The following is a 24,367-nucleotide window of genomic DNA, read 5'->3' as shown; positions in this document are numbered from 1 at the left end:
CGGTGGGTAATCAAGTCTTGTGCTCAATGGCTCCAAGTCAGTGCTCAATATTAAGTGTGTTTCAAAGCTAAAACCAGTTTTTAGTAAATTGTCTTGTATCAGCCTCATGTAGGTTGTTCTTGCTCTCTTGACCTCTCGTTTAACAGTGCAGATGGATGGCACTCGAAAAAAAGGATTTTTTTTTTCTTTCAACTGGTTGTCATCTGCTTAAAAAAAAAAATAAAAATTCATGTGTTTAAAAGGTAGCATGTGCCCTTGAGAATTATTGCTCCCTCCCAGCATTAGGTTGAAACTGGGCATGTGCAATTGCATTTGTAATTGTTGGGAAAACACTAGCTTGCATTTTTAAACAAGTTATTTGTGTGGTATTTTATGTGGGGAAAGAGGTTGGTTGGGAAGGTACTCTCTACATGTAGTGATAAAACTGTTTCTAGTTGTTGATTATCTGAAACGTTTTGGCCATGTATGGGCAGCATGACTGATAGTGAGTAAATACTTGTGTGACCTGGGTAATACTTATCCCACACTTGGAGAAATTTAATATGTTCCCTGCATTCTCTACTTCTCTCTCAGTTAAATCTAGTCCACGGAAACCTCGCGGGAGGCCCCGGAGCAGTTCTGACCGAAGTTCAGCTGTACTGTCAGACTCTTCATCAGTGTGTTCCCCTTCAAGCAAGTCTGAAACCACATCCATGGAGAAAGTAAAGAAGAAGGAGTCGAAGAGTGGGGAAAAAAGACGAGGAAGACCTCCAACCCTTACAAGTGTGAAGTTCAAATTGTCACAGGAGAAGGACACATCGGACATTCAGAAGGGCAGCAAAGACGAAAAAGAGAGTCTGAAAAAAATCAAAAGATCACCGTCCACTACATTTCAGCAAGCAACTAAAATCAAGAAATTAAGAACTAGTAAGCTTTCCCCGCTGAAATCTAAATTTAAGCCTGGGGCAAAACTTCAGATTGGGAGGAAGAGTGTTCAGATGGTGCGCAGGAGAGGCAGGCCACCGTCCTCTGAACGTTTAAAGACTTCCTCAGCTTTAGTCATAAACTCACAGCTGGAGAAGCCCCAGAGGATTCGCAAAGAAAAGGATGGCACACCACCTCTCACAAAGGAAGAGAAGGCTGCTGTCAGACAGAGTCCACGCAGGATTAAACCTGTTAGGATTATACCTTCCACCAAAAGGACTGATGCTGCGATTGCTAAGCAACTCTTGCAGAGGGCTAAAAAGGGAGCACAAAAGAAGATTGAGAAAGAAGCAGCCAAACTGCAGGGCAGGAAGGGGAGAACCCAGCTCAAAAATATTCGACAGTTCATCATGCCGGTTGTGAGTGCAATCTCTTCACGGATTATCAAAACACCCAAACGGTTTATTGAGGATGAAGACTACGATCCTCCTATTAAAATATCCAGACTCGAATCCACACCAAACAGCAGGTTCAGCACTACATCTTGTGGCTCCAGTGAAAAGTCCAGTGCCGCTTCTCAGCATTCATCTCAGATGTCTTCAGACTCCTCACGGTCCAGCAGCCCCAGTGTGGATACATCTACAGACTCCCAGGCTTCTGAGGAGATGCAGATGCTTTCTGAGGAGCGAAGCAATACTCCAGAAGTTCACACTCCCCTGCCTGTTTCTCAGTCCCCTGAAAACGATAATGGTGATAGGAGAAATAGAAGGTTTTCGATAACAGAAAGAAGTTTTGGCCAGAGGACCACAAAAAAGCTGTCAGCCTTACCAAGCATGCCGCAGCAGCAGTCCTCCTCCTCCTCTCCTCCTCCCCCTTTGCTCACTCCCCCCCCACCTCTGCAGCCTGCTTCAAGCATCTCAGACCATACCCCTTGGCTAATGCCTCCAACCATACCGCTAGCCTCACCCTTTCTTCCTACTTCTGCTGCGCCAATGCAAGAGAAACGAAAGTCAATTCTGCGAGAACCAACGTTTAGGTGGACCTCCCTAAAACATTCCCGGTCAGAGCCACAGTACTTCTCATCAGCAAAGTATGCCAAAGAGGGTCTTATTCGCAAACCGATATTTGATAACTTCAGGCCCCCGCCGCTAACACCGGAGGATGTTGGCTTTGCATCTGGCTTCTCAACACCGGGTGCCACAGCTCCCACTCGTCTCTTTTCACTTCACTCTGGAGCCAGGTTTGATATGCACAAGAGAAGTCCTCTGCTGCGAGCGCCGCGGTTCACACCAAGCGAGGCCCACTCCCGGATCTTCGAGTCTGTCACTTTGCCCTCATCTGTCGGTCGCTCCACTGCAGGGACCTCTGCCACAGGCACGTCCTCTCGGCGGCGGAAGAGGAAAGCGTTCAGCCCCATCCGGTCAGAACCCAGATCTCCTTCGCACTCCATGAGGACGAGGAGCGGAAGGCTTAGTACCTCTGACCTGACAACTCTCACCCCACAGTCTTCTGTCTCTTCTTCATTAACTAGTATTTCAGTTAGTTCTCTTGCCACTAGTGCCTTAAATTCAACTTTTACTTTTCCCTCCCATTCCCTATCGCAGTCTGGGGAATCAGCAGAAAGAAGCCAGAGACCAAGGAAGCAGACAAGCGCTCCAGCAGAGCCTTTCTCATCTGGTAGCCCTACACCTCTCTTCCCCTGGTTCACATCAAGTCCCCAGACAGAGAGAGGCAAAAACAAGGACAGGGCAGCAGAAGAACTCTCCAAAGATAAAGATGCTGACAAAGGCCTGGAGAAGGACAAGAGCAGAGAGAAAGACAGGGAAAGAGAAAAGGAGAACAAACGGGAATCAAGGAAAGAGAAAAGGAGAAAAGGGTCAGAAATACAGAGTAGCACTGCTTTGTTTCCTGCAGGTAAAACACCCAAAGAAAAAGTCAGCGAAGATGCTGCAGCATCATCGTCTGCCAAAAAAACTGCTGGGCGGAAGAAGTCTACAGCAGTAGATCCCACGGCAGATGCTTCCACTGCTGCTCTCGTAGATACAACAGCTGTCAAAACCAAAACATCCAAGAAAGGTAGAGGGGGGCTGGACAAATCAGACCTGGACCTCAGCCCCACTGTGCCATCTTCGGAGAAGGAAAAAGCTCTGCGTCTTTCTGCTCCTTCATCAAGCACTGTTAAACATTCTGCTTCCTCCATCAGTTCTATGTTGGCTCAAGCAGACAAACTGCCAATGACTGACAAGAGGGTAGCCAGTCTTCTGAAAAAGGCAAAAGCCCAGCTGTACAAGATTGAGAAGAGCAAGTCCCTCAAACAAGCAGATCAGCCAAAAGCACAGGTATTCCTTTTTCCAAGTTGGGTTTTTTGCTAGAGTGCATCTTACTTTGAACTTGTCCTGAAAGTCACAAGTAGCTTTTGTATACTAAGCGTGAAGAATTAATGTGCCGAGCTAAGCAGCTGTTAGTGCAACAGATGGCAAACGACCTGAAAACAAGGAGCCCTGGGCAGAAGCTGAGGGGAAGAGGGAGCTGCTGTGTAGTCAGCTCAGAGGGGAGCTGCATGCATTTTGGAGACCAGCACAGCATAGCTGCTTATTAGATATCTCTGAATAAATCTAAGCAAAGCGATTATCTGGAGTAGTACTTGCTCTGAAAAGTGTGATTCCAGCAAAATGCAGTGTCTGTCTTGGCCTCATGGTTTCTTGGGGGCCCTCCTCGAGTGTAAAGTTGGCTTCTGAAGGAAAGTTGTTTCTTGATCTTTCTGGTTTTTAACTTTATGAAGTGATCCCTCACTTATAGGAGGGAGGAAGATTCATTAGAATTTTGCATCTGATTTGGAGAACTGCTTCCTACCACTTTACTCTTTTCCCTCTTCCCCAGCCCAAAACCACCCTTTTCTGCAGACCTCTTTACCTGCCAGAAAGGGAGGCGAGATACGTTTTCAAGGAATATTTTTTATTTAAACTTTTCACAACAGCACTAGTGTTGAAAATCACTAGTATATATTTCAAACAGAGAAGCCTTCAGCTGTTTGTCTCTGAAATGAAGATGCCCATCTCTATGACTGGCCTGGTGTAGCAGAAGTCCAGATTCTCACAGTTGCTTATTTAGGACAGTTTTTTCAGTGGGAGATATTGCAGAATCTTACCAAAACATGGAAAATTGCACTAAAAATGCTCAGTTTGTTTAGCACCTCAATAAACCCAAGCCCCTCATCTGAAACATCAGCAGCTACAAAGCTCTCAAATAGCCTCATCCACTGAGGCTTCTGCTGGATCTGTCAGCACCAAGTGCCGCTCCAATTCTAGTGGACTCTTAATTTTTTTAATGTCAGTGCCTTGATAATATGGCTTCATGAGCAAGTTGGCTTTCCAGTAGTGGATGGAGACTTACCTTGTAATTCCAGTTGAGTCAAAACTCTTGTTCTCTTGCCTATATGCTTTGTTAGATAACTGAGGCTTAGAAGGCTGAGTCTGTTTTTGTCCTGATTCTTACAAACTGCAAGCTAAGATATAATTTGCTTAGAAGCTTCTGTTACATGTTTCTCAGCCTCATTTTGATAACTTTCTTAGGAGTATTGTCTGCTCTCATGTTCTGAAATCTAGGGGCAAGAGAGTGATTCGTCAGAAACGTCGGTCCGAGGACCACGAATAAAGCACGTTTGCAGGAGAGCGGCTGTTGCGCTGGGCCGCAAGCGAGCGGTGTTTCCCGATGACATGCCCACTCTGAGTGCCTTACCATGGGAAGAGCGGGAGAAGATACTGTCTTCCATGGGGAATGACGGTGAGTTTCATCCCTGGGTCCGTACAAAGTCAGCTTCTGTTGACTGCTTAAAATGAGGACTTCAAGTGATTAACAAGGGAAGGTATGTTAAAGAGCTCTGGGCTCTCCATTACAGTGCTACTCAAACAGGGCTAATCCCTTAAGCTATTAGGAATTGTGTTAAATACGTGTGTTCTGCACCAAACGTGTGTTCTGCCTGGGAGCACGTGTGTCTATACATGTGCACACACGTGTAGACACGCAATCACTACATCTGTGTGGCCCTGCAGATGGACTTAGGCTTTGTGGGCTAAATTAGACACTTCTGAAACATTCTTCGCCATCAGAAAATTGACATTAGAAATGTTCTTTTGGTAGATAAGTCATCGATAGCTGGCTCAGAAGAGGCTGAACCTCTTGCTCCACCTATCAAGCCCATTAAGCCGGTCACCAGAAACAAGGCCCAGCAAGAACCTCCGGTGAAGAAGGGCCGGCGCTCCAGGCGCTGCGGGCAGTGTTCGGGCTGCCAGGTTCCAGAGGACTGTGGTGTCTGCACTAACTGCCTAGACAAACCCAAGTTTGGTGGGCGCAATATAAAGAAGCAGTGCTGCAAGTAAGTGTGTCTGAGAAGCTATTGAGCTTATCCCTGCTCTGAGTGGGATACCCACGCTCTGGGCCAGGAGCAGCATTTTGTCCTGTGTCGTGGGCTTGGGCTGAGCTTGACCTGGTCTGAGGCTTGATCAAAGCAAGGGACTGTATGAGAGTCAAGACCACAGTTCAAAGTGCAGTAGTTATGAGCTCTTTCTCTCTCCTGAGTTCACTTCTAGTTTATTCTCCTCAGTTTGATGGAAGTGGCAGAGTATTGAAGATTGTTCAGTGGAAGATCTGAGGCTTTTTTTAGGCAGTACAGGATTTTGCAAGGAAGGCAATATGTGCATAAATTCTTACCGTATTCTCCTAAATTGCATTCATGAAAAGCTTGTGTCTTCAAGCTGGTGTTTATTTAGCTTCTATACACTTTGTATATCAAAGGTTTCTCGGGGTGTCATTAAGAAATACCACTCTTCCATGATTTCTTCGGTAATTTTTTATACATATCACTTAGACTGAACCTTTTTCTAATTGCTGTATTAAATTGATTTTACCAGACTAGATAAACTGAAAAGGCATCAGCTAAAGTGGTACCAGTAGATTGTTGTGGTATAAGAGCTATTTATAAAGCCTTGTAGTGAGAATTGCTGTGTGAGAACACTCTGCAGACTCAGCAGCTTTGCCCAAGCTTTGGGCTGTGTTTCAGAGCCATGAGTTCTCCTACAGGAATGGACCTAGAAACAAAGCCTGGCCCAGTCTACTGAAGACATTTGATGCCGAGCATAAGACAGATAGGGAATAAATTGAATAAAGTTTCTGCATCTTTGTTCTGACTTTGTGACATGTTCTTTCTTTTTAGAATGAGGAAATGTCAGAATCTACAGTGGATGCCTTCAAAAGCTTATCTCCAGAAGCAAGCTAAAGGTAGGCTAAAAGACTTGCCTTGAGTATAGGACAAGACAGAAGTTTTCTTTTCATAGGTTTTGCTCTCTGTGCTGTTGTTTTAGCTACACTGTGCTTATGAAGGTTATTCTGCTGGGAGCCAACCTGCCTGCACTGTTGGTGGCAGGTGTAAGGGGCAGGAGAGATGTGAGTACTGACAGACATTGTACATGCCAGTGTCTCTCAGCACTGGACTGGTGCTGACTGGACTGGTTTGTTTCCTTCCTTTTGCTTCCTTTTCCTTCTTCACAAAGTCTGCTCTCAGCTCTGAACGCAGTGTTACTGCAGGAGGGTGTTGCTTATTGCTGTTGCAAAATAGGGGCCCAAGGTGTGAGAGAACGTGGTTTGAAGTACCAGCCAAGTTTATTTTTTGAGTAGAGCTTTTTCTTTTGTATGACAGAATGGCAAAGTTCTGAATCAAAGTGTCTGTGTCCTTATTTTAAAAGAGCAGCAAATAATTTGAAGTCTCACTATTATGTTTGTGTTGCTTTATCTGTGCTTCTTTTTCTTAGCTGCAAAAAAGAAAGAGAAGAAATCCAAGACAAATGAGAAGAAAGAAAGCCATTCTGGAAAAAACCAGTTGGACTCTGGACAGAAACAAACTCCTCAGGCTATTGTACCAAGAGAAGACAATGCTGGGAAGAAGAGCTGTGAGCCTGCCCGTAAGCCTGTTGAGGAAAAGCATGAGGATGGGAATTCCTCCATTCCTGTGTCAGAGCCCAAACAGGTCCCTGCATCTGGTACCAGAAAGACTGGCAAGCAGATATCCCAGCCAGTCCAGCCCCCTCCTCCTCAGCCACCAAGCTCAGGACCTTTGAAAAAAGAAGCACCTAAACTTAGCACTTCTGAGCCCAAGAAAAAGCAGACTCCCCAGCCAGAAATAGGTAAATGGGACTATTTATCCTCAATATATTAGTCATGTTAATTAACAGTACTGCTAAAAGCTGGTCCATTTTAAATCTGTTGAATGCTTTATGGTGTGTTGAAATCTCTGGAAATTTTGCTTAGAAATGGCTTCCTTTTTATTGAGCCACAGTGTATGTTAGGGCAGGGAGAAAGATGGCTGTCCTGGTTGGGACTCCTGAGTTGTATAGTTGTGGCAGTCTTGAAGTGTACTTTCAGTATTGTTAAGTCTGTCAACTTCCCATTCTGAATGTAAAACCAGGAGGATGTAATCTTTTACTACAAAAGTATAGTCCACTATTGTATGTAGTGCAGAGCAGTGTGAACAGTCATCAGCCAGGCAGCTCTGGGATCTCTGTGGCTTTGCACCCACAATGCTCCAGATTGTGAGCAAACTCTTCTAGTCTTGCCTCAGAGAAGCAGCTCATAGCTGGGGAGGCGCAGCCACAGAAGAGGGTGGAAAAGTTCTAGTCTAAAACTCATCGCACATTACCCAGCTGATTTTTTTCCCTTTTCTTCTCTACAGGTGGCTGTTAGTTACTTGAAATACTCATAATTTTTCCCCCCCTTCCTAGGCACAGAACAAAGCAAACAGAAAAAAATTGCTCCCCGTCCAACTTTCCCTGTGAAACAGAAACCAAAAGAAAAGGTGAATACTGTTTTTTATACAGTCAGTAAAATCTCAAGCACCTGGAACTTCTGTCTAGAAAGTAGAACCATATTGCTTAAGGCTTTGCAGATTTTTTTCATTTGGTTCTTAAAGATGTTAGGCTTTCCCTTGTGGCAGTATGTGGATAGCAAAAACCGTGTCCTGTGCCTAAGATTCAGTTCAGATGATACTTTGGTATTTAAGATTTGTATGTTGGAGGGTGGAGGTTAGCTTTTCCATAAAAAATGCAACTGCCTTTGTCTCAGAAATAGCTCAATCATGGAAAAAAAGAATTGTCTTATGTAAACCTGAAGGAGAAGTGAGTTGAGCCTGTTTATACCCAGAGTCGCCCTACTGCATCCAAGCACCAACCCATGCTTTAATAAAAGAACAATGTGATGGTAGAGCACATGGAATTAGGACTGTGTTTGCATATGGAATGCTCTTAGGGAATGGTTTGTGGAATGGTCACTTCCCTGCAGCTTTGTAACACTCGTTAATTTTGTGCTGGATTGGGGGTTTGTCTGTGAATTATTTATGGCATTGGATGTAACTGCTGGTTAAGTTCTAACATCCAGAGTTGGGATTAATGCAGGCTCCTTTGCTTGACCAGGAAAAGCCCCCTCCTCTGAGCAAGCCAGAGAGCAACACACTGAACTTGCTCAGCACTCTGACTAACGGCAGCAGTTCCAAGCAAAAGCCACCTCCAGATGGAGTCCACAGAATCCGAGTGGATTTCAAGGTAGAGGACAAAATGTTTTAAGTATTTGAATGTCCCCTGGCTTTCAGACACTGGAACTAGAGTCCCCTGAAAGTGCTGGCAGTAACTGCTGAGTTTGTGTGTCTGGGACCTTTCAGAGGGAACCACAAAATAGGAGCCTCATGACAAGTCACTTGGTTGATTTTTAAAAGCCTGTTATGCCTTTTTTTTCTTATAATTAGAGTACTGGATGAAGAGACACTTAAAGCTTTAAAACCTTAACTGTCAATGTGTGAGGATGAGCAAGAATTTGAGGTTTATGAAGAATTATTCCATTAAGATGGAACTTTAAAACCTTACCACAACTTGATCCAACAAGATTTGGGGAAAATGTTAGTAACTTGTAATTCACAACGTTTGGGGTATATCTGGGGTTTTAAAATGATAAATCCTGTACATTTTTGAACAACAGTGTTGAAATTATAATAAAATATTTTCCTAATAATTTTTCAGTCCATCTATTAAGTGTTGATACTGGAGGTCATAGTGAGATCTCATAAGTGTTTTATACAAATATGGAGCTTTAATAAAGTGTAATTCTTCTGAAATTTCACTTCTAGTAATACTTGTGCAATTGTGAAAAGCCTTGTCCTGTTCCTTAGGTTTGCCTTCCCTAGAAGGAAGGCTCTAGCATGCCTTTGAGTGCTCTCGGCAGGAGCAGCGCCGAGGTGTGACTCTCCCAGAATACACTGTAAAGTAGACTGAGGAACACGTTGAAATTATTGCAGTTTGAGGCGTCTTAATCACAGGCCCAGAACTGAGCAGTGGTGTGAGCATTTTGTACTGACGTTGTGTTGCCTTGTTCTGCATGGTGATGTGTCCTTTTGTACTTTCAGGAGGACTGTGAAGTGGAGAATGTTTGGGAGATGGGTGGGTTAGGCATCGTCACCTCGGTACCTATTACTCCCAGGGTGGTGTGTTTTCTCTGTGCCAGCAGTGGACATGTGGAGGTAAAGATTGTGTGTGGCTGTTGATGACTTAATTACAGCACTGTATTGTTACAAAAATAAATAAATAAAAATTATAATAACCTTAATCCAGAAGAAGTTAAATATACCTGTAAATCTGTCCTTGCTAGAATTTGTCCCAAGATACTAAAGTGCAAGGTATTTAAAATCAGTTTGGAAACTTCAACAGTGCTTTTTTTGGCGATGTATGAGTTGTGAAGAACAGCATATTTGAAAGCACCCATGTCTCTAAATTTGGGAACTCACATCTGATGTAAAGCAGGAGCTTTGCTGTCTCTTAACCTGAAGTAAGAAAGACTCTCCAGTGGTGCTAAAGGGTTTCAGGCAGCCTTGACTTTTCCAGGTGTGTCCATACCTGCCGAGAGCTGCAAACTGTTGCAGAAGCATGACTGGAAAGGTTCTGGCGCTGCCTAAAGAGCTGGATTGAGATGTGTTAAGTGCATTTCCAGGTTTAGATAGGTGTCTTCTCAGCATCTTCATACCAGCTGACCTGGGTGCTATTGCTCTAGGAGGGCCTGGGTTTTGATGAGTGCATATGGGAAAAGGGGGTTAAGTTCTGGATGTGGACATCAGTGCACTTGAGGTCCACGAGGGCCCTGTTGGGGCATGGAGCCATCCACTTCTTAGTCAGGGGCCTCCGGGGGACAAACAATTGCCATGTCCCTGTGAGCCTGCAGTGTCTATGCTCTGAGGATAATTGTTCTTCTGGTACAACCACCCTTGTACTGGATACAGGGAAACTAGAAGGGCTTTGTAATGGTGATGAACGCAGAAAGAGACTCTTTACTCTGCATGTCCCTACTTCATGCACCAAGTGTGTCCTCTGGTGCAGTTATTTTGTAGTACAGGGAGGAAGTGAGGGAGGGAGATCCTGAAGAGCCCTCTAGGCCTTTATCAATGCTCAAAGCACTTAATTAACAGGTACCAGACTCCCAGTGGCTGTGAGGTGTCTAGTTGGTATTTAGGTTACCTGAAATGCAGAGTTTCCCTCCTAAAATCTTGTTCTGTCAGTTGTAAAGCAGAATTCAAAATAGTTCGGAGCACAAGGGGGTTGGTTTGGGAACTTGGAGCAGTTTCTGCTTTGCTAAAACCTGCCTCTCCCCCCTTGCAGTTTGTATATTGCCAGGTCTGCTGTGAGCCCTTCCACAAGTTCTGCCTGGAGGAGAGCGAGCGGCCCCAGGAAGATCAGCTGGAGAACTGGTGCTGCCGTCGCTGCAAGTTCTGCCACGTCTGTGGGAGACAGCACCAGGCCACCAAGGTACCCCAAAACCACTGGGAGACCCAGCAGCACCCCCACTGCTCCCAGGGCTCCTCTGGCTCCAGAGGCTGGCCAGCAAGCGTGTGCCAGGAGCAGAATCTCTGTGCGCTGGGGAGGAGGCCTCTTGAGTTGCTCCATTGCAGCTTCTTTCTCATTACCTGAATGGGGGATCCAGTAAAGAATGAAAAAGTCCAGAATTTTGCATCCCTTTGCAGGGTGTCTGTCTGTACCAATGCTTTTTTCCCTTATTCCTGTAGCAGTTGCTGGAGTGTAACAAGTGCCGAAACAGCTATCACCCTGAGTGCCTGGGCCCAAACTACCCAACAAAACCCACCAAGAAAAAGAAAGTTTGGGTGAGGGATTTTAATTTCTTTTTCGGGTGATTCATTTGTTGCCTGATGGTAATGCCATGGGGCAGGGCTCTGCAGGTGATTTGCTCTGATGCGGTTCCTCATCTCTTCGAGCCAAGGTGCCTGTTGCATCAGAAGGTACATTTGGGAATAGATTGTGAGGTGGCTGCTTGATAAGATGTTCTGAGAAAGCAGAATTTTTAAAGAGATTAACCCTTTTTTCAGTTGTAGTAAGTCATAAGATCCTAGTGAGTTTTTTGGTCATAGTCCCATAACATGGAAGAAGGTCTTTAAAATGCAAGTCTTTACTTTGTTAACAAACCCATTAATACTGGTATTGAGAGACAATTTCGATTAATTAGCTAATTTGTGTCTTTCAGGTTTTTGTTCTAAACAAGTGCCTGTAGTATATTTGCTGCTAAGACTTTGTGTACGTGTTTCCTCCTGCAATATACAGAGTTTAAAAACTATTAAAATAGGACTCTATATTTTAGATCAGAAGAAATGCCACAACTACATGTGTTTTATGTGAGGGAGAGGTGATATTTTCTTCAGTGCAAATATGAAGGACAAAATAACTATACTGTGACTTGATGTAGTTTTTTCTTGTTGCATTATCACTATCTGGGCATGAAGGAAGTGAGCTTGGTTCTGTTCAGTGAAAGTTTGAGCATTTGGAACTCCTTGTTCTGTTGGGTAACATCTCTGCGCTCATGAAATAATAAAAATTATGAAATGTATTGAAAGCACAGAAACTGCTGGATAAAAGCAAGTAATTCTTGCCAAATGAATTCTTTTTCCAGATATGTACCAAATGTGTTCGCTGCAAGAGCTGTGGATCGACAACACCAGGCAAAGGGTGGGATGCACAGTGGTCTCATGACTTCTCCCTGTGTCACGATTGTGCCAAACTCTTTGCTAAAGGTATATAAAGTTGTGATTCTTTACAGCAGGAGCTTCCTCAGCTGCTTGGGTTTGAATCAGCCAGTGTGAGTGGGCAAGGGCTAGCATGGCACCTGAGCTTGGCATGGTCCAGGCAGCAGTGCAGGCTGGTTGTGGTTGAGCCTGAATGTGCACATAACAGTCCAAAGCCAGGATCTTCCATTGTGCAGTGGCTCACCAAAGTCACCACTGCTTTATTGACAGAGCTTGGGGCTTTCAGCATGTAAACACTCTGCCATATAAAGGAATTATTAGACACCTGTTGGTCCAGGGTTTCAATTAGCAGTTGAGAAAGACATTTTAAAATACTTTGGACTTAAAATTTAAAAGCAAAATTTCTATTGTAAAGTGATTGTTCCTTGTGTTAGTTGCTGTACGTGATACCTTTGAACCTTCAGAGGGCATTCTGAGGAATACAGGATAGAAAGTCTTGAATGTTCCACCTAATTTCTTGCCTATGTGCCATCTTAGTCCTTTCATTTTGCTCTTGCATATAGTGTTTTGTTAGTCTCACCATGCCCAGAAAATGGCTGTCCAGCCATGGAATTCTAAAGTAGTTGGTGGTCTTCCAAAGTTAATTTGTATAGCCTTGTATCAGTAGAGGGGACTGTGATGGCAGTTTACTGGGAGGGGTGCTCAGGGCTGATTTCTTAACACACCAGTAAGTAACCACACAGCCTTTTAAAGATGTGTTTGGCATCCAGACTTCTGATAAGATCCCATTTTGTTTGCAGGAAATTTTTGTCCTCTTTGTGACAAATGCTACGATGATGATGACTACGAAAGCAAGATGATGCAGTGTGGGAAATGTGACCGCTGGGTCCACTCCAAATGTGAAAACCTTTCTGGTAAGGAAGTCCTCATCCCCTCAGTACTGAAGAACATGGGGTGCTGATTAGACCAAAGCAATCAAGTCTTGGACCTTTCTACTAGAGTGTTATTTTAACACACTCACCTATTGTGACCTACCTGAAAAATGTAGAGTGACAGCAGGTAAACCAGTGCTAATACCAATGACATGCTGAATGCACAGGACTCTCCTCAGAGGCAGTGTCTCTCAATTAGCTGTAAAAGGCTTTCAGTACATGAAAAGTGTCAGGCAGTAAGCACAGGACAGGGATTTTTCCCTGTATCCCTCAGTAAAGAAATTCATATGGTTATCTTGTCTTTTTTTGTCTCCAGATGAAATGTATGAGATACTCTCCAATTTGCCTGAGAGCGTTGCATACACCTGCATTAACTGTACAGAGCAGCATCCTGCAGAATGGCGTCTGGCACTGGAAAAGGAGCTGCAGATTTCCTTGAGGCAGGTTTTAACAGCCCTGTTGAATTCCAGAACTACCAGCCACTTACTGCGGTATCGACAGGTAAGCTGGAGACTGCCTGGTGGTGTTACTCTGGTTTGAAGTGTACGTGGCATTCAGTTGGGTTGTTGAGGTGTTGCTGTGCTTCTTACTGCACAAGTGTCTGCATTGTGCTTGGAGCAACATGTGCTGTGATTTATTTATATTTTCTCTTTCTTTTGTTGATTCCTTTGGAAGCAGAAAAGTGGGTATCTGTGATACAACTTGTGAAGCTGAAAGAAAAACAGGGTAAAGTTCTTCAAGGAATGGGAGGATTTAGCTCTTTGATGATGAAGGTGCTTTTCTGACAGAAGAACAGGATCTTTGTCTTGAAATAACACACTCAGAAATAAGAGTTCTGAGCAGTGAGTTTGATCCTTATGCCTGATGGCTCTGTCCTGCCATGCACCTTACAAGTCTCAGCAGAAAGCTGGTTAAGAGCTTTGCTTTGTTATCCCTACATTTTGGACAGAAATTCAGAACTCGAGTCTCCTTTCCTTCACATTAGTGAGAATCTTTGGACCAATAAATGGGCTTGGGAGTGTATCATCAGGAGCAACTGCATTTCAGTAGTTAACATCCCTCTGTCTCCTTGCTGGTGTTGACAGGCAGCAAAACCGCCTGATTTAAATCCTGAGACAGAAGAGAGTATCCCATCCAGAAGCTCTCCTGAGGGTCCCGATCCTCCTGTCCTAACAGAAGTCAGCAAACAGGAGGAGCAGCAACCTCTGGATTTGGAAGGAGTGAAAAGAAAAATGGATCAAGGAAGTTACACTTCTGTGGTATGTCAAAGCTGTCATGTTCTGCTCTATTACTAGACACTGTGAATTGCTTTATCACGTATGGTGTTCATAACTGAGCAGCTTAAGCCTTTTCTTTAGGAACAAGGAAGCAGGTTATTGTATAGCTAAAAATAGTTCTGGCTGGAGCTGGTTAATATTGGCCCAGACACAAGTATAATGCTTTTGTGGGACACTCTGCAGCCAGCAGTGGTACTTGGTTAGATCCTGTTAGCTCTTAGTCAGACATTCATGTAGATAAATGTTCTGGTCATCCTGAACATCCACATTCTTACTGAAGGTCTGGCCAAATAGCTCTGCTGCAATTGGTTAGCTGGAAACTAAGGATTCATTAGTAGAGGGGTGATCTCTTCAGGGGTCATTTACAGAAGATGCTTGTGTTGACCAAATAATTTCTCTTTACGTAGAGCAGCCTTTTCCTCTTTTTTTTCCTAGAGAATTTGTAATCTTGAGGAGCACTGTATGTTGCGAAGTGCTTGGCAAATGTTGTGGCGCCAGATTTTCACCAAATCCTTGTGAGACAGCGAATTTGGCAGATTTAAAACCAGTCCACTGAAGTGGATGGTTGTGGGTGTAGCAGTTTTGCTACACCAGTTTATAAATGTAGAGGACTGCTTGCTTCTTCACAGCCAAATTCCCTTTCTGCTTTTAAGTTGATGCTCTGCTTCAATCTTACAGTCATCTGAATGTTCGCTTGATGCCTTAAGAAATTAGTGGGTGGTATAGCTGTGCAAAAGACAATCGTGTTAATGTGAAGCTTTGTGGATTTCTTACAGCTGGATTTTAGTGATGACATCGTGAAGATAATTCAAGCAGCCATTAATGCCGATGGCGGGCAGCCGGAGATCAAGAAAGCCAACAGCATGGTCAAGTCCTTCTTTATTCGGGTGAGCTGGCCTACAGTTACTAAAATCTGCTTGGTATCCTGCCACTGCTTGTTGATGTTGGAGTCCAAAGGGCCACCACCTTTAGCTTTGCTTGGGTCTTTCCAGGAATGAAATAATACATTGTCAGAGTTGTTAATGAAATGTTACTAGTTGTGCATTTACAGTACTTTTTGACTGAACGTCTTTGAATATTTTGGTATGTTGTCTAACTTTTTTAATGGGATGTTGTTTTCCTTTAGCAAATGGAGCGTGTTTTTCCATGGTTCAGTGTAAAAAAGTCCAGATTTTGGGAGCCAAATAAAGTAACAAGCAAGTAAGTAATTGTTCTGTGTCCGACTGCGACACCCTGCTGCTTGCCAGCTGGCCAAGCAAAACGTATTGAAGGAGCCTGTTTGCGTGCTTGGAACTTCTGGTTTTCCTTTTTGCTTTTCCTTCTTTTTTTTTTTTTTTTTTTTTTTTTTATTCTTCTGAGAAGTTACACAGTAATCCCATTCCCATGTTTTGTACATGGGAAGAGTAACCAAAGCAGAGTAACCCAAATTCTTAATTAGGACTAGGTGTACTGTGTGTTGGCTTGTCAGTGCTGGCCTTCCTTCCCTGTCCTTCTTCTCACACTCCCATTTGGGGTAGCCCTCCTGCATCTGTTATCCTTCAAAGAAGCAGGCAGCCACATCACAAACACTGAGATGTGGCTGGTGGGGAAGGTGTGGGCTGTAGGTAACGGGTGGAGTTGTTGCTGGGGGCAGATGTCAGGTAGGCAGGCCCTGGCAGACAGGGTGAGGACCTCTGGTGCAGCCAGCTGTGACACTGACTCCTTGTGCATCTCAGCAGTGGTATGTTGCCAAATGCGGTGCTGCCCCCATCGCTCGACCATAATTATGCTCAGTGGCAGGAGCGTGAAGAGAACAACTGCACTGAACAGCCCCCTCTGATGAAGAAAATCATTCCAGCTCCAAAACTCAGAGGGCCTGGAGAGCCAGATTCACCAACTCCTCTACATCCTCCTACACCTCCCATCTCTGGTAAGAGAACCCATGTCAGGATTGCCAATCCCAAACCCAGAAATGCATCTGTCTTGGAGACCTCTGTGACCTGAAATCATTCAGAGGCAGTAGCATATGAGATGTTTCTAAGCCGAGCTTGTACCCCAGAATGCTTTTGCACCCACCTCTTTTCCCCCAGAATGAAGGTTGTGCAGAGGCTGATGTGTACTTTGCTTTCCAAGCTGGCTGTTGGAAACTCTTGTACCATGTGTCTTACTGACAATGTCTCTAGATGAATTTTTGCTGCCCTGATTTTTGAGAATAAATATTGTTCTCTCTTTTAACTCTAAGGCTCTGACAGAAGCAGAGAGGATAGTCCTGAATTGAACCCACCTCCCGATGTGGAAGACAACAGGCAGTGTGCGTTGTGCCTGAAATACGGTGACGACAGTGCTAATGTGAGTATCTGCCCCATTCCCCTTTCTGTAGGAGCCCATTTAAGCAGTGCTGTAGATTTGGTACTGTGGTAGGCTGGATGGGTTTTGTACATTGTTGTGTCCTCTAGAACATCTGAAATGAACATTTCCTTCTGTTCTTTAGGATGCTGGACGTCTTCTCTATATTGGCCAAAACGAATGGACACATGTGAACTGTGCTTTGTGGTCAGCAGAAGTGTTTGAAGATGATGATGGTTCTCTGAAAAACGTGCACATGGCTGTGATCCGGGGAAAGCAGCTGGTGGGTGCAAGCAAAGGACACTTTGTTAAACTTAATGCTGATTTAGAATCACAAGACAGGAGCTCAGCTGAAAGATGTCCTGTGTGCATTTGTTCTTCTCTGTCCTTTCCTTGCAGTATTTTTTAACGCTTTGTATAGTAGAAGTGACTGAAGGTATTTGGAAAGTTATTTTATCCTTGCTCAGTTCAGAAATATTGTGGAGACAAAGTGAAGCTTGAAAATGTGAGGATTGGATATGAAGCACAAGAAGGAAAGTCTGGGAAAGGCCTGGAAGAACCAGTCCACAAATGAAGGAGTTGTTTCATGTGAGGGATTCTTCTTCCTCTCACCTCCTCCTCCGTGTCTCTCCCTTGTGTATGTGAGTCACTAGTGAAATGGAGCAGCAATGAAGCAGGAGATCAAGCATTACTCTATAAACTTCTGTCTGTGCCAAAAAAACCCAACTGACAACAGCAATGGTGATCTGGTTTTAGAAGAGATTAAAATTTTGGTTTTCTCTTTTTACTTTTGCAGAGATGTGAGTTTTGCCAGAAGTCAGGTGCCACAGTAGGCTGCTGCCTCACTTCCTGTACCAGTAATTATCATTTCATGTGCTCACGAGTCAAGAACTGTGTCTTTTTGGATGATAAGAAAGTTTATTGCCAGAGGCATCGTGACTTGATCAAAGGAGAGGTAAGATTCTTCGTTCACTCTCTGCATCACTCTCTGAAGGTGGAGTTAGGCTGTAACTATGAGCACATTTTAGAAGTTTATGTTAAATGTGTTTCTTACTAACATGGGCTGAACCCTTGCTCTTAAAAAGAAGTCAGTAATACAACTGGCCTGGGGAAGTTTGGCAGGTGTGCTAGTTCAAAAACCAAAAGACCAAACTGAGTATCAAGTAGGACAAACTGCATAGCATACATGTGGTGGTTCCTTTAACTAACAAGTAGTTTTGTTGGTTCTTGCTCCAGGTGGTTCCTGAGAATGGATTTGAAGTTCTTAGGAGAGTTTTTGTGGACTTTGAAGGGATCAGTTTGAGAAGAAAATTTCTTAGTGGCTTAGAACCAGAGAACATCCACATGATGATTGGTATGATCTAGTCTCTGGATACTTGATCCACCTTTGGTGCTGGAATCTGGCTCACAGAACTGTTCCTCTCTCTGCTTAGGTTCAATGACGATAGACTGCTTAGGAATTCTGAATGACCTCTCAGACTGTGAAGATAAGTTGTTTCCCATTGGCTATCAGTGAGTATAAGCCGTTTCAAGATTTGATGTCTTTCAGTTTATTTCGTGTCAAACAAGCAGTGAAGTAGCATACAGGAAAATTGACTGTAGTTTTCCCTGCAGTGATGGGGAATCTCTAATTAAACCAGGTGTGCAGTATGTTCTGCCAGGAGGGCTTTGGCCAATGTAGTTTTGAGAAACAGAAAATTTAAAACAGAAATGAGCTTTACTCGAATGTTGAGTAAATTGGTTTGTTTGAATTCCAGGTGCTCCAGGGTGTACTGGAGCACAACAGATGCCAGGAAGCGCTGTGTGTATACCTGCAAGATCATGGAGTGCCGACCTCCGGTCGTGGAGCCTGACATCAACAGCACTGTAGAGCACGATGATAATAGAACAATTGCCCATAGCCCAGTTCCCCTTACAGGTAATCTTTTAAGAACTTCATAGAACTGTATTCTCTGTATGGTTTCACCACAGTGCATCTCTTAAATCAAATCTCTTAAATTTGGACTACAATCCAATTCAGGCTTCCATTTTACAGCATCTCAAGACTTTAAGCTCCTTTACAGCTTTAAGAATGTACTGCTAACTTTGAAAACTTGAGCCAGACAAACAGAGGTGCAGGAATGGTTTCTAGTCTACAACTCAGAATTTTCTAGTGATCTAACACTTTGAGCTGTGTTTGGAGTTGGTGTTGGTCTCTAATATCGTGGCTGCTCAATACAATGTTAAATAGTTATATTGTGCTTCTGTATTTCCAAATTGCTTCCTTGTATCCAAGGATAAAGCTGTGAAAGATTTTTAAAATGTTTATAGTTGTTGTCATTGTTAACATAGGATCTTAAAGTCTATAAATATATAGTTGAATTTCATGTGTAAGATGAACAATTGCTACAAGTACTTGAAAATGTTCTTACAAGAAGAAACAAGACATAATCTATGTCAGATCTTTCACTTTTTGTTTATTTAACAAATACCCTGATTCTCCAAGTGGAATGTAATAGTAGTATATACTTTGTCAGATTGTAGCTTTTAGGGCTCAGTGATGGCTTATGCTGTTGTTTCTCTTTTATACAACAACAGAAATTCTACCAAAAGACACCCGAAATACACCTGAAATTGTAAACCCACCATCACCAGATCGTCCCTTGCATTCTCAGACCTCTGGTTCCTGTTACTACCCAGTGGTCTCCAAGGGTCCCAGGATCAGGGCACCAAGTTACCCGTCTGCACAGAGGTCTCCTGGCTCAAGGCCGTTACCCTCTGCAGGTATTTCTAGTGCTCTTGATTTCAACTGAGGTTAATTTTGGAAAGATTTTTGGTTTGCTTCCTGTGTTTCTTGGCTTCTTTCAGAATGAGGTGTTTCGTTTACTGTTTCTAGAGAAAGCAGTGAACTGGTAATAGGTTGAGGAGAGGAAAATTCTAACAGTACACAATAGAGATGACCCACAGAGAAATGTACAGCTATACCAGACATTCCCTTGGGATAAAGAAGAGGCAGGATTTGTGCCATGTAGTAGTGTGAGCCAAAAGCACTGTGATACCAGTTAGGGACTTAATATCTTGGTCAGTATTTACCCAGAGAGAATCAAAAATCTGGTATTGTAATTCAGCAGCTATTTCTGGCTAATTTTTTCTTTCAAACTGATGCTGAAAATTCACATCTAAAGTTGAGATACTGAACCCTGAGATACCAACTTGCCAAATCCTGGTTGAAGGTATCAGGTTTTTAACACCTATCTAAAATATCAACACCATGTGTTTGTGTTGTTTGGTGGGTTTTAATTTCTTGTGTTTTGTATGGAAGGAATTGGATGTGCATTCATTGTGAAGGTTTAAGATCACCTGACAGTCTTTCTTGCCTTTGTTTCTCAGGAAGTCCTACCCCAGTGACCCATGAAATAGTGACAGTAGGAGATCCTTTGCTGTCCTCAGGACTTAAGAGCATTGGTTCTCGGAGACACAGCACCTCTTCTTTGTCACAGCAGCAATCTAAGCTCCGGATGGTTTCCCCTACACGAGCTGGGAGCACTTACTCCAGGCACAGTGTGTCTTCAGTCTCCAGCATGGGGGCCGCTTCTGAATACGAACCAACTGTCAGAAGTACTGACCGCTTTGTGGGCTCAGTGAGCACGGGTCCTACAAGTGCTCCAGTTCAAAGTTGCTCTACCAGTTCAGGCTCCCAGAAAACAGTGGCTACAAATGGAAATAAAATTTACCAGCTGGATGCATCTCAGTCTACAGAAGGGAAACATTCCAGCAGTTCAGATTTAACAGCCAAAGGTGCACCTTCTAAGGGAGAGAAAATGAAAACCTCAAAGGACCCAGATTATTCATCTCATACCCTTGTTTCTGGAGGAAGCTCCAAAGTGTCCACTCAGCCAACAAGTTCATCAGTCACAGAAATGAGTAAAATAGGAATATTTCAAGAGTGTTCAGGATCATTTTCTTCCAAAGAAGCAATACCCTTTCCACCTTTGCATCAGAGAGGCCCAAGGAAAGACAGAGATCAGCACATGGAACCTTCACAGCCAGAGAAAACAACTGTGGTTGGTGAGATGGATGCAAAAACCTTGAAGCCTGCTGGTGTAAACAACAGATCTCCTGCAGCAAGTGAGCAGGTAGTTACTGCCCCCAGAGATAAACGTCAGAAAGGCAAAAAGTTAATGAAAGACAGTTTTAAAGAGAAGCATTCCCTGAAATCTCTTACAGAGACAAGTCATGCAGCAGGCAGTGATGAACTGAAACCAGACTTTGGCAATCAGGGTTTGGAAACTGAAGAAATTAGCCAGAGGTTATGTAATAATATTCCTGCTGAAAAAGCTGGTGAGAAGTCTCCATCTTCACAAGGGCCATCTAAAGGGTCTGCAGTGCAGGTTGAAGCAGCCCCTAAGGAATCACAGGCACCCAGGAAACGCACCGTTAAAGTCACTCTGACTCCTCTCAAGATGGAAAGTGAAAACCAGTCTAAGAATGCACAGCAGGAAAGTGATGCTGAAAGTCAGTCTGCAGGGGCAGACCTGGCTGCTTTGGCAGAGCCCTCCTCAGCTTCAGAAAGCATGGAAGAGAACCCTGTAATTCAGGGAAGTCCAAATGAAGCACCAACACAGGAATCTCAGAATAACACGTTTGAAAACTTGGCCATTCAAGATAACAGCTTGATGCTCCAGGATGGCGCTAAAGCTCAAGAAGAAGGCTCATACAAGCGGAGGTATCCAAGGAGAAGTGCTCGGGCCAGATCCAATATGTTCTTTGGATTGACTCCTCTGTATGGTGTGAGGTCCTACGGAGAGGAAGACATTCCCTTCTACAGTAACTCAACTGGCAAGAAGCGAGGGAAGCGGTCTGCAGAAGGACAGGTGGATGGAGCGGATGACTTGAGCACATCAGATGAAGACGACTTATACTACTACAATTTCACAAGGACGGTGGTTTCCTCAAACACGGAGGACAGGCTCGCATCCCATAGCTTATTCAGGGAGGAGGAGCAGTGTGATCTTCCAAAAATCTCACAGCTAGATGGTGTGGATGATGGAACTGAAAGCGATACAAGTGTCACAGCAACAACCAGAAAAGTCAGCCAAGGAACTAAAAGGAGTGGCAAGGAGAATGGGACAGAGAACTTAAAGCTGGATAGAACTGAAGAAGCTGGTGAGAAAGTGCAAGTCACCAAGAGCTCTGCTGTCCACAAAACTGACCCCAAGATGGATAACTGCCACCCTGTGAGCAGGGTTAAAGCTCAGGGTCAGGACTCCCTGGAAGCGCAGCTGAGCTCGTTGGAAACGGGCCGCAGGGCTCATGCAAGCACCCCTGCTGACAAGAACTTACTGGACACCTTCAACACAGAACTTCTGAAATCCGACTCTGACAATAACAACAGCGATGACTGTGGGAACATACTCCCTTCTGACATCATGGACTTCGTGCTGAAGAACACACCGTCTATGCAGGCCTTGGGAGAAAGTCCAGAATCCTCATCGTCTGAACTCCTGACGCTCGGAGAAGGTTTAGGTCTTGACAACAACCGTGGCAAGGATATGGGTTTGTTTGAGGTGTTCTCCCAGCAGCTGCCCACCACCGAACCAGTGGACAGCAGTGTCTCTTCCTCCATATCAGCAGAGGAGCAGTTTGAATTGCCACTGGAGCTTCCCTCCGATCTCTCTGTTTTGACCACTCGCAGCCCTACGGTGCCCAGCCAAAATCACAACAGGCTTGCCGTCATTTCAGAGTCTTCACTTTCCTCCTCTGGAGAGAGGTCAATGCTCGCCTTGCCTTCCACAGAGTCAGGGGAGAAGAGAGTGACAGTGACAGAAAAATCTGCCTCAGGGGAAGGTGATGCAGCTCTCCTGAGTCCAGGGGTAGACCCAAGCCCCGAAGGACACATGACTCCCGATCACTTCATCCAGGGTCACATAGATGCAGAGCATATGGCCAGCCCAGCCTGTGGCCCTGTCGAGCAAGGGCATGGCAGCAACCAAGATTTAACGAGAAACAGCGGGACTCCAGGAATCCAGGTGCCCGTATCCCCCACTGTTCCACTCCAGAGCCAGAAGTACGTGCCAAACTCCACTGACAGTCCTGGCCCATCGCAGATCTCCAATGCTGCAGTGCAGACAACACCACCCCACCTCAAGCCAGCCGCAGAAAAACTTCTGGTAGTTAACCAAAACATGCAGCCTCTCTATGTCCTCCAAACTCTTCCCAACGGTGTCACCCAGAAGATACAGTTAACACCTTCTGTTAGTTCTGCACAGAGTGTGATGGAAACCAACACTTCAGTGCTGGGGCCCATGGGGAGTGGGCTCACGCTGACCACAGGATTGAATCCGAGCTTGCCTCCATCTCAGCCATTGTTCCCTCCCACGAGCAAGGGTCTGCTGCCCATGTCCCATCACCAGCATATTCATCCCTTCTCCACACCTGCTCAGACAGGCTTCTCACCAAACATCAGTAGTCCTTCACCAGGTCTTCTCATTGGAGTGCAGCCATCCCCTGATCCTCAGCTCTTAGTGTCTGAAGCTAGTCAAAGGACAGACCTTGGTTCTGCTGCTTCCACACCAGCTGCTGCCCTGGGCAAGAAACGGCCCATATCTCGTCTGCAGTCACGGAAGAACAAGAAGCTGGCTCCTTCTGGAACCCCTTCTGCTATAGCTCCTTCTGATATGGTCTCCAACATGACCTTAATTAATTTTGCTCCTTCCCAGATTTCTAACCACCCACTGGATTTGGGAACCATTGCGAATTCAACATCTCATAGAACCGTTCCCAATATTATCAAAAGGTCAAAGTCTGGGGTCATGTATTTTGAGCAAACATCTTTGCTCCCACAAGGTGGGACCACTACTGCTGTCAGCACATCTCCCAGCATTATTGGTGCAGATGCTAGTCACCTCCCAGCAGGGCCTGTATCAGGCCTAACGTCGAGTTCCTCAGTGCTGAATGTTGTATCCATGCAGGCCACAGCAGCCCCTAGTACTGGTGGGTCAGTTCCTGGTCACGTTTTGGGACAAAGTTCAGTAACGTTAACAAGCCCTGGATTATTGGGGGACATTGGTTCAATTAGCAACCTCCTGATCAAAGCTAGTCAGCAAAGCCTTGGTCTTCAGGAGCAGCACATGACTTTGCCACCAAGTTCTGGGATGTTTTCACAACTAGGAGCATCTCAAACTCCATCTACGGCAGCCATGACAGCTGCATCAAGCATTTGTGTCCTGCCCTCAGCACAGACAATGGGCATGACGGTCGCTCCGTCGTCTGCTGACCCAGAGGGCTCCTACCAGCTTCAGCACATGACACAGCTTTTAGCCAACAAAACCGGGGCTGCATCCTCCCAGCTGGACCTTAGCACAGTCTCAGCAACAGCGCAGTTGTCAAGCTTTCCACAGCTGGTCGATGTTCCAAACAGTCCCAGACTCGAACAGAGCAAGGCGTCCTCGTCAGTGATGCATGCCAGTTCAGCATCTCCAGGAGGCTCCCCATCCCCTGGCCAGCAGTCTGCGAGCAGCTCTGCGCTGGGCGCCGCAAAAATGAAGCCAAAAGTCAAACGCATCCAGCCGTTCTTAGACAAAGGGACTGGAAAGAAGCACAAAACTTCTCACGCGTGGACTGGTTCTTCTGAAGCTCACGTTCCTGAAAAAGGAGCTGTTGCTGCACCCCAGGTCTCGGCTACAGGGTAAGAGGAGAGTTTGGTTTTGCTCATCCTTGAGGTTTTGTAACAGTATGAGAGAATCTTGCACTAGTTTCACCAGCAAGTTGTAACAAGTCAAGGCAAATTGTGAGGTGGCACTTTTGATTCTGATGTGGTGCTGGAAGCATGGTGTGGTTCTCTGTATCTTAGGAGCTGTTGTTCAGGAGCCACTTGTGTAATTCTGCAGAGC

General features: G+C 44.8%; 1 protein-coding gene across 2 annotated transcripts in view; it reads left to right on the top strand.

Annotated features, from left to right (window-relative positions):
* Positions 1-24,367, top strand: part of KMT2A (lysine methyltransferase 2A) — a 41,962-nt gene that overhangs the window by 9,179 nt on the left and 8,416 nt on the right. The window contains exons 3-27 of one of the 2 annotated variants that reach the window (XM_056509865.1): positions 574-3,242; positions 4,509-4,686; positions 5,044-5,278; positions 6,116-6,180; positions 6,711-7,082; positions 7,677-7,750; positions 8,364-8,492; positions 9,347-9,460; positions 10,590-10,736; positions 10,994-11,089; positions 11,890-12,010; positions 12,763-12,876; positions 13,211-13,395; positions 13,980-14,153; positions 14,948-15,058; positions 15,298-15,371; positions 15,890-16,080; positions 16,393-16,499; positions 16,642-16,779; positions 17,293-17,451; positions 17,733-17,850; positions 17,930-18,008; positions 18,254-18,414; positions 19,074-19,259; positions 19,866-24,162. In XM_056509865.1, the coding sequence (XP_056365840.1) occupies positions 574-3,242; positions 4,509-4,686; positions 5,044-5,278; positions 6,116-6,180; positions 6,711-7,082; positions 7,677-7,750; positions 8,364-8,492; positions 9,347-9,460; positions 10,590-10,736; positions 10,994-11,089; positions 11,890-12,010; positions 12,763-12,876; positions 13,211-13,395; positions 13,980-14,153; positions 14,948-15,058; positions 15,298-15,371; positions 15,890-16,080; positions 16,393-16,499; positions 16,642-16,779; positions 17,293-17,451; positions 17,733-17,850; positions 17,930-18,008; positions 18,254-18,414; positions 19,074-19,259; positions 19,866-24,162 (10,294 nt within the window). Of the gene's footprint in view, positions 1-573; positions 3,243-4,508; positions 4,687-5,043; positions 5,279-6,115; positions 6,181-6,710; positions 7,083-7,676; positions 7,751-8,363; positions 8,493-9,346; positions 9,461-10,589; positions 10,737-10,993; positions 11,090-11,889; positions 12,011-12,762; positions 12,877-13,210; positions 13,396-13,979; positions 14,154-14,947; positions 15,059-15,297; positions 15,372-15,886; positions 16,081-16,392; positions 16,500-16,641; positions 16,780-17,292; positions 17,452-17,732; positions 17,851-17,929; positions 18,009-18,253; positions 18,415-19,073; positions 19,260-19,865; positions 24,163-24,367 lie in introns of both variants that reach the window. The other variant, XM_056509864.1, reaches the window with a different exon arrangement.

Source organism: Oenanthe melanoleuca, chromosome 24, assembly GCF_029582105.1.
Source record: "Oenanthe melanoleuca isolate GR-GAL-2019-014 chromosome 24, OMel1.0, whole genome shotgun sequence".
Lineage (NCBI taxonomy): Eukaryota > Metazoa > Chordata > Aves > Passeriformes > Muscicapidae > Oenanthe > Oenanthe melanoleuca.
Note: the sequence above shows the minus strand (reverse complement) of the source record. Positions and strands in the feature narration are given on the sequence as shown.